The sequence below is a fragment of the Gavialis gangeticus genome, unplaced genomic scaffold, assembly GCF_001723915.1.
Source record: "Gavialis gangeticus isolate Ggan-Ray unplaced genomic scaffold, GavGan_comp1, whole genome shotgun sequence".
Taxonomy (NCBI): Eukaryota; Metazoa; Chordata; order Crocodylia; family Gavialidae; genus Gavialis; species Gavialis gangeticus.
Genome location: NW_017729025.1, coordinates 40858379 through 40867801, shown reverse-complemented (window position 1 = coordinate 40867801; position 9423 = coordinate 40858379). Strand labels below are relative to the sequence as shown.

The 9423-nt window shown below is 40.8% G+C and overlaps 1 protein-coding gene across 4 annotated transcripts in view; it reads left to right on the top strand.

The window, feature by feature from the left end:
- The window catches only part of TDP1 (tyrosyl-DNA phosphodiesterase 1), a 201683-nt gene that overhangs the window by 11350 nt on the left and 180910 nt on the right, over window positions 1-9423 (top strand). For all 4 annotated transcript variants that reach the window (XM_019518667.1, XM_019518670.1, XM_019518668.1 and 1 more), the window contains 5 exons: window positions 1221-1264; window positions 2069-2124; window positions 3538-3634; window positions 4472-4506; window positions 8838-8930. In XM_019518667.1, the coding sequence (XP_019374212.1) occupies window positions 1221-1264; window positions 2069-2124; window positions 3538-3634; window positions 4472-4506; window positions 8838-8930 (325 nt within the window). The remainder of the gene's footprint in view (window positions 1-1220; window positions 1265-2068; window positions 2125-3537; window positions 3635-4471; window positions 4507-8837; window positions 8931-9423) is intronic.

The following is a 9423-nucleotide window of genomic DNA, read 5'->3' as shown; positions in this document are numbered from 1 at the left end:
CAGTGCAACAGCTCTGTCTCACACCCATCCCATCCCATCCTGGCTGGGCGAGTGGCAGCAGGGAATCTCCCCTCTCCCAGCGCTGTTGCACCTGCCTGAAGCATGGTATGGTGCAGCCCTGGCCCCACCTGCCCCATGCAGGTCCAGGGGCACAAGCCTCCCCTTGTGCCCTCCCAGATGAGCGGTGGGAGCAGTGATGTGAGCTGCTGGACAAACAGTTCCCGGGCCAGTGGCATACAGGACTGTGAGCCGCACCCCTCAGACAAGCTGTGCCTTCATCCCATGCTTTCCTGCCCTGGCTGCGCAGTGATTGCCCCAGCCCCAATTCCTCCTTCACTGCAGGGGCATTGATCTGCACCCTCACACTTCCTCCCTTCCCTCCCGTTTCAGACTTACCAGCTGGACACAGCTGTATCGAGCGTCATAAAGTTGAAACCTGTATCAGAACCTCAAAATAAGGTGTCATTTATAAGGGTCGTAAGTGTCATACGACTTTTCAATTTACAACGAAAGTCGAGGACTGCCTGTAGTCAATTTTCTTTATATCAGTGCCGACCTGATATCAGACCAATGTATTTGTGCACCTCTAGTTTTTGATAACCTGTATTTAAAAATTACAGACTTCATCACATAGTTTGAAGTTCTGAATATACAGGTAACATCAGTTACAGTTCCTGCATCTGTTACTTTGAATGTGTGACTATATGGTGTAAGCTGTTTTCATTCTCAAAGTCCTTTTCATACTAATACAACAACTGGGTTACACTGTAAACATGTGGTATGGAGTTCATGTTTTTAATAGGTTTGTACCATAGTTGCACTCATCTCCCTACTCCAGAAAATGTGGGGACAAAAAGAAGAGGGAATGGAAATTGCTGACTTTGGGCAACCGAGAGACTAAAGATCTTCATGTGTAGCACGATAGGTATGGGCAGCATCAGGTCAAACTCCAAACTTGTGCCAGTGTTTCCCAAACTTACAGGAGCTGTTCATACAGGTGACAGTGTGGTTCAGTTTTCATCCTCATTAGTCTTGTCAGTGTTGCCAGCAAGTTTAGCGTTCCTGATAGTTGGAGTGACATATCTTTTATTTAAACAGCTAATTTGCTGAGACCCAATCATTTCACAGCACTTGTGTAACAGTCCTTATAAAATTGTTACAAGATTTAAAATGTGTTTTTGAATATTTCATTCAGAGATGTGCCTTACTGTCTTTAATAGATATTTTGTCACCTCTCTTTGGAACTCTTGTGTCTTCTGCTCAGGTAAGCTTCATGTCTTTGGTATTAGCCAGATTCTGACCTCCCTTACTGTTGTTTATACTGAGGTAATACTCTTATCCTTGAGGCCAGATTTTCCCAGTATAATTGATACTGGAATTTGGCTCTTTCTGCTTACATTGGGCAACTTTGAGAGAAATGCTTAAGCTACACACTTAGAATGATTTTTTTTATTTGAGTCAAAGGTCTTGTCTTCTATTTAGAGTCAGCTTAAGAAACTTTAATCTCCAGTATCTTTTGGGAATGGACACTGAAAATGGATATTTACTCATCTGCTCTCCCATGTGTCTGTGTACATGGTAAAAGAAGGAGTAGTCTATGGAACAAAATGTTATTGTAGGAGTTATATCTATTATTATTTCTGTGGAATAATGCATAAAAGGCCTGGTCCTCAAATAGGACACACCGTGCTAGACGGGTATCGTGCAAACATAGTGCAAAAAGATGGCCCTGTCCCACAGTACTTCCAGGCAAAAGACAATTGGAGAATGAGGCATGTGTTACATTTTACAACATGATCAATCACTTGCTATAAAATGGAGAATATGATCTCCCTTAAACAAAATTTAAGGAAACATGTTTGAAAGTATGATGATAATTTTTTAAAAGTTAAAATACCTATATTGTTTAAAACATGTCTGTTGCTACTACTTCTAAAATTCCAGTTATAGTGCTATGCACAGTAGTACTCATCACACAGAACACTTCTTTTTAGTTGTTACTTTGGTAGAATACATTTCTTGGCTTTCTTTGTTTTAACTAATTTTTCCTCCTCTTCTCATGTCCAAGTTTAACTATTGCATAGATGTGGGATGGCTCATAAGACAGTATCCACAGGAGTTCAGGTATGTTCCTTTGCAAGGATAAAGTTATGCTGTCTTGAAATAACATTTTTGTGCATGCATGTTCTGTGCAGGTTTTTTTTTATCCTAACATTTGAATGCTATGCCTTTGTTTGAGCTTGCCTATTAAGAGACTTTCCCCTGTTCATGTTTTTTCCTTTTAAACATCAATACAGGTGTGTAGGTTTTTGTTTTCTTCCTCCCTTTGCCATTATCCTGTGTGCATAAGTTGATGACTTTTTCCTTAAAGGCATGAGCTAACAATATATGTGGTTGTTGCCACTCTGTTTACTTTGTTTGTGCCTGCATACTCCCTTTTCCCTCTCCTTCCACTGGACATACATAGGTCTCATATGAGTTTGGTCCACATTTCATGACAAGGTGAAGTGTCCAGTTTGTGTTATGGTGGCTTATTGAGGGGGCACTCTACAAGGTGGAAGACTGACAGCTAGTCTTAAATGTGTAACCCCATGAAGGGTATTGTCGGGAAGGGGGTTTAAGTCACTGGTGATGATGAGGTGTTTTGTTACATACAGATAAGTGTTTTATGCCCAGCTCCTTGAATGGAGGAACACACTTTTGCACATTCACCTTTTGTTTTTAATATATTAAAGTTTTAAATTAAAAGTCAGTACGTCTCCCCCTCTCTTTTATACTCTTCCTTTTGGTTTGTTCTATTTTAGACTGTTTGAGGCTGTAACAATATTTGTCAGAATTCATTCTAGGATTCTGGTTTTATTTGCTTATCTGCATTATAGCGTCAAGGGGCCTTTGTCATGGACCAGGAGCCCAAGTATGCTAGGTGCTACACAGTCTCAGATCAAAAAGGCAGCTTTTATCTCTCAGAGCTTACAATCAAGGGAAGTGGAATGGAGCATTAGAAAGTGAACATGAACTTCCACAGTGCCCATTTTGCCTCCCCCTCAATGGTGAACTTTGACTAACAATGCTACACTCTTTTCAGGATTTCTATGCAAATCGCTACCTATGAAACTTTTTCTCTTTACTTGAGGATCCAAGATATTCTAAGAGGCTTTTATCTGCTGCTTCATTCTTAGCAGGCCATCTTCTTTCATATGTCCTGAATTATTCCTATCTTATTACGCCTTTTATCTTATTATTCTTTATCTTTCTCTTATTACTCCTTTTCCAACTGAGTTGGAAGCCCTTTTTTAGAAAATTATATCCAGATTTACTGTAAATTGCTTTGGAGTGATTGTTTGGCAGTTGAAATTATAGGTTCCCCTTTCTGCTGGAGCATGGGAAACTGGGATTAGAGATTGTAGCTATGTGGAGAGAGATTGTAGTAATGTGGGTTGTAGTTATGTGGAGAGCCCCTTTGGCTGTCTCTAGGTAGTGTGTTAACCCACCAGATATTGTTTTAATAAAAATGTTCTTGTTTGCATTTTGTTCAAGGAAAAAGCCTTTATTAATAATCCACGGTGAGAAGAGAGAATCCAAGGCTGAACTGATTGCACAGGCACGCCCATATGAAAATGTTAGCCTTTGCCAGGTGATTTTTCTTAACTCCTCTTTGTGTTGACAGGCAAATATATTAACTTCTGTGAGAGTGCCACAGTATATGGTACCAGACTGGAGCAAGTTGCTATGCTATAGAGAAATGGTTTTCAACCTTTTTCCATTTGTGGATGCCTACAAAATTTTGAATGGAGGTGCAAACCCCTTTGGAAATTTTGAATGGAGGTGCAGGGCCACTTTGAATTGTAAGTGTGGGGATTCGCATACTTTTGATTGATCATTGTCATCTTTTGCAGATCCCTTAGCTATAGTGTGTGGACCTCAGGTTGAAATCACTGCTATAAAGCAAACAGTCCACAAAGAGAACATCCTGTGTTCCTAGTCTGTTACCTACATACTTATTGTAGAGGAATTGTTTGTAGACAATGTGGTTCTAAACCTGAATCCAAGAATACTAAGATACAACTGTAGGCTTCTCCATTGTAAAATATGCATTATATTGCATTGAACAGCTGCAATTAGATTATGGAAATTAGACGTGATAACTTTTGTTGCACCTATTAGATGGTGCAACATATGGTGCCCCTACTTTAATAGGTTTAAATATCGTATTTCCAAATTAAATGATTTTGAGTGAAATAAGAGTCACTCTTCTTCAGTATAACATTGACCAGTTGGAGATTCGCCTCTACAGCTCTTGGAGGGGAAAAAAGTGACTCCTCTTATAGTTTCTGATTTCTCCACTAGAGAGCAGTGAGCTGAAGCAAAATAGAAATTGCAGCCTTCTCTGTATAAATTATACAGGAACAGCATCCTGCTACAAGAAAGCAGGGTTTTTTCTAAAATTAACTAATTCTCATTCTTACTATAGGCTAAGCTGGATATTGCCTTTGGAACCCACCACACGTAAGTAACTTTTATGGCTCAGGAAAATTTAGTTTTAAAGATACCTGCATGGCAGCTGCATAAAATGCCTGTGTTTAGTCTAATAAATCAGTTTTGATGTATTAAGGAACCATTTTTAGGGTAAGCAAGATAGATAATGGACTTTTGCAAAGATGTGTTTATTAACTGAAGGGATACTATGTATACTGGTTGAGATTTCCAAAAAATTGCATTCTATTTTACATTGTATTTGAAAATGTTAAGGGTCACAGTGTTTGATTTCACAAAATTTGCTGTCTGGGAAAACTTTATATCTGTAGTTTATTCTCTCTCTTCTTAGTTCGTACATTATAGATTTGTATTCTTAAATATTTCAGGAGAATGAAACAGGTTGGCTATGAAAAAATGAAGTCCAAAGAAAAGTAGACTTATGCATTAAAGGGATAACTCTTTAGTCATGAGCTGCAGGTGGCAGTAGGTGATCAAATTTGCAAGTAGTGCTGAGTCTATAGTTGGTCTTCAACAGGTTTCAGTAGACTTCTCCGTCTTGCTGAACCCTGTTTTCGCAATTAAAATTGTCACCTATGGTGCAGCATAAGTATGCATTTTTAAAAAAAATCTTTTCAAAACCCTACTAATGTTCATTTGCTACAAAAACAAGTTCTGAAGAGAGGTGGAGTAGCAGTGCCACCAATGGGCTTTTTATGACTCTATATAAGGGATTATTGAGTTGTAACCTGAAAGTAATGGGCAGAAAATTTCCATAATTATTCAACACTGTCTGAATTTGAGATGGAGGGAACCAGTTCAGTGTTGTGGAACAGCTCAGTCCTTGGACCTTTTCAAGTCAGTTCGTGACTTTTCTTTAAGACTTTTGTAAAAAGGGTGGATGAAGCTGAGGCTCAAGTTTGAAAGACAGAATGTCATTATAAACTCATCTGTAAACTTGCCAAGGGGGACCAGCAGGCAGTGGGAGAGTCCGTGTTCCCCCAAGCACTACCAGGAGTAACAAGGAATAACAGCCATAAGTTGACTGAGAGTAGATTCATGCTAGACATCAGGAGGCGCTACTTCACAATCAGGGTGGCTAGGATCTGGAACCAACTTCCAAGGGAAGTGGTGCTCGCTCCTACCCTGGGGGTCTTCAGAAGGAGGCTAGACAATCACCTCGCTGGGGTCATTTGACCCCAGCATTCTTTCCTGCCATGGCAGGGAGTCAGACTTGATAATCTGCTCAGGTCCCTTCCAACCCTACCAACTATGAAACTATTATAAGGGGTGCAGCTGACCTTTACATTACTTTCCTGTAAAGGAAGAAAGAAATGGATGTTTATAGTAATAAAGGGGTTTTATTTAGTTCTCCCATTGAATGCAGGAAGTTGCCTACTTCTCAGGTTTGACTATGAGAATAAGAACTTATTTTAAAAATTGCTTTTCTAAAGCTCTCAGATATTTTGCCTATTTATTAATAAAGGCAAACAATATTGTACCTAACGTCTTTCATGTATTCTCAGCATTCTTTGTTTTTGTTTTCCTCCCTGACTCTTTATTTTTGGGCCTGTTTAAATGAGGGTGCATCATTTGAATGACTTCCAGAGGTACATTATCCAAAAAAGCCAGTGGATTACAGATAGCACTTTATGATTTTAGCAATAGGGTGCATAGGAAAACATTTAAATCCCAGGTGTTGAGGGTACACAAAAGCCTTCCATTCCAATATAAACTGAGGAGACTGTACAACAGGGTATGAATTTTCCTTATGGATTTCTACTGGCTCTGTTTTCATGACGTAAAACAGCATGTTGCTGAAGTCTCTGGGAAAGGCATCTGGAAGCCAACTTAGACCATTAAGTCTAAAGTCAGATACTTAGAATTATAATGTTTTGTGTTAATGTAAAAAGACTGTTAAAATCCACTATCTAAAGAATGAAATACGGATGCCCTATAATTGTATGCAAAACGCCTGACTGTTTATGCAAAACGCCTGACTGTACTGGATAAACTATATCAGGACAATACACAAAACTATTCATTTTTAGTGTAAGGTACTTCAGTCTGAGTTTGTTTTGCTGAACACTAGAACTTCAAAGATTAATAAAAATATCTGAATAAGCTATTTCCTGAACTTGAATCTAATGTGTTGTGCTAAGTTTTTTTTTTGTTTGGTTGTTTTACACTAATGATTATGGTTTTGCCATGAGTCAGCAGTGAAAATAGGGTACTTTTTTCTTTTTCGCAAACATTTCATTCTAAAGTACCAGTTTCTAAGGTAACCTTGTAGCTAATATAGCATAGCATGACTTCTGTTTAGAGTCATGATGTGACTTCCATGTAAAATTATCACAAATAATGACATGGTTGAGCAATAATATTGGAGTGTTTTGTTCTGTGGACAAGTTAGAAAGCAGCCATTATTTTTCACCCTCCTAATAGCTGTCTATATATCAGCTTCTTTTAAAAATGCTTGTGCTGTCAGTGTTAGTGGGCAGTTTTTTCTAAATTAAAATTAATTCACAGGCCTTTTATGTTTAACGCTAGCTACTTTTTAATGAGAAATGACAAAAGAGCAAGCTCCATATTTCAAATGTAACAATATGGAAAATACTTTGAATAATATGTAGTGTTGCTTTTGGAAAAAAGCAACAGCCACGTGAATGCCATGTTCTTGTCCAGGGTTGTGAACCCAATATTTTTTATTTATTTTTAGTGACACTTTTCAAACTTGTTACTGACAGTCAAACTGTTTTACTGACATTTGTCTTACATAATGCAAATATACCCCTTCTGCCAGACTCTGAACAGCAATAACGATAACCATTTTCAAATTTAAGGGTTTAATACTGACCACAGTAAAAAAGTTTGGTTGTCAGTAGCAAGTTTTCATATAGTCACTAAAAACAATTCTTGGGTTGGTATCCCTGCTTGACTGCAATAATAGTTTAAAATCATGCTGCCCCCACTCAAAGGGTCCCAAATTCACCCCATGTCTTGACACCCCAACTACACTTTGCAACATGCCCTGCTCACCTGTTGCCCCATCCCAGCACAGACCCCCACCTTCCACCTCTCCCTCCCTTCTGTGCTCCAGCCCCTCAAGTGCAACTCGGTCCTGGCCTCACCACCTCCCACCCTGTCCTGCCTGGCCTGGGGCTACTCAGCTTTGCATATCTTTGGGGTGAAAACTCAGCAGTGTTACAGACAGGCCATGACCAGACACACCAGGGCAGCACTTGGTTAGGTCAGAAGGTAAGAAAGAGCAAGGGAAGGACCCCTTTGCATCAGAAAGCCCTGACAGTTAACTGCAGGGCATGGAGCAGCGCTCCAACTGAGACACTTAGTGGTACTGCTCTGCTCCCTGTCCAGCATCAGCACTAGTGAATCTAGCTTCATTCTGACAATAGATATTGAAACTCAGGGCCTCTCAGTTTTGTTTTGTTTTTTTATGGATGGCTCAGTTTTTAGTGACTTGAAAGACATGTACTTTTGGCCTGGTTTTTGGGTTTTTTTTGTTTGTTTTTTTTTTTGACAGACCATCCATAAATTTGTGGACTATATCTAGACTTTAATTGACTGTATCATGTTGTTATTCAGAATGAGATTGTAGATTTATTCTAACCCAGGGGTCAGCTATGTTCTTGGGCAGAATGCCAAAAACACCCACAGCTTCTAGTTAGATGTTGGCATGCCATGGTAGGACAGTGGGGGAGCTGTGAGGGGCCCAATCCTTCTTGTGGCAGTACAGCCCCAGTCCATCCTCTGCCATCCACCTCAAGGTGCATGAGCACCCACCACTAGCAGTGAGCTGGGCCAAGGCTCTGCAGACCCCAGTGTAGCTGCTTGCAGCTTCCCAGCTGCTTGCCACAACTGGCCTGGGCTCTGAGCAGGCCCCTGCCACCTACCACAGAGCCCAGGCTGATCGCAGCAGGGAGGCTGCAAGCAGCTGCACCAGAGTTGGCAGAGCCCTACCCCAGCTTGCTGCTGGTGGCAGGTGCACGCGTGCTTCAAGGTGGACGGTGGGGAGGGGACAGGGCTGCACTGTTAGAACAAAGATCGAGCCCCTCGTGGCTCTCCCACCATCCACCTCAAGGTGTGCATGCCAAGCAAAATGCCTGTGTGCGCTACACTCAGGCACCCCTTACGGGGTTTGCCTACCCCTATTCTAAAAAGTGCTATGTAGGTTTAGGGAACAGCTTGCATGCAGTTAAGTTTAAGTCTAATTATTTGCTTCGTGTAGAATTGATCATATGATTTGAAAGGCATGCGTCTTAATAGAGAAATCTCTTGATTTTTCTTAATGTGCTTTTTATTTTCTTCTTACAATACACCATGGGATTTTGTGTATTATTTTTAAGGAAAATGATGTTGTTGTTATATGAAGAAGGTCTTCGAGTTGTGATACACACATCCAACCTCATTGCTGATGACTGGTACCAGAAAACTCAGGGGTAAGCAGTGATCTCCTTGTTATAGTAAAGGCTATGCCCTATTTGTGGTTTAAATAATGAGCCTATTTGTCTTGTGCTATATTGTGTATGTTAAATGTGACCTGAAAAGTGGAAATGAGGAAGACTGGATCTTTTCTCTCACTTTATGCCCTGGTAATTGGACATGTGTCTTTGTGGTTTTCTCTAGGGGTGCACTGATAGAGGTTTTTTTGGGCTGATACCTATGGCCGATTTTTAATGAGCCTTATAGGCCAATGCTGATCCAATTCCAATATGCAGCCGCACAGTCTGGAGAGCAGCCAGGTCTGGCTGATAAGTCTGTTGTGGGAGGAAGGGGTGGGGGAAGGGAAGGGGCGTGAGGGGGCAGATTGAGGCCCCTGTGGTGTGGGAGGGAGTGGGGCAGGGGAAGGCCCTGCCCAGCTGGAATGGGGCAGGGCATGGGATAGAGCCGCAGCTTGTCCAGGGGTAGGGGTTGGAGGGAGGAGCAGTGGCT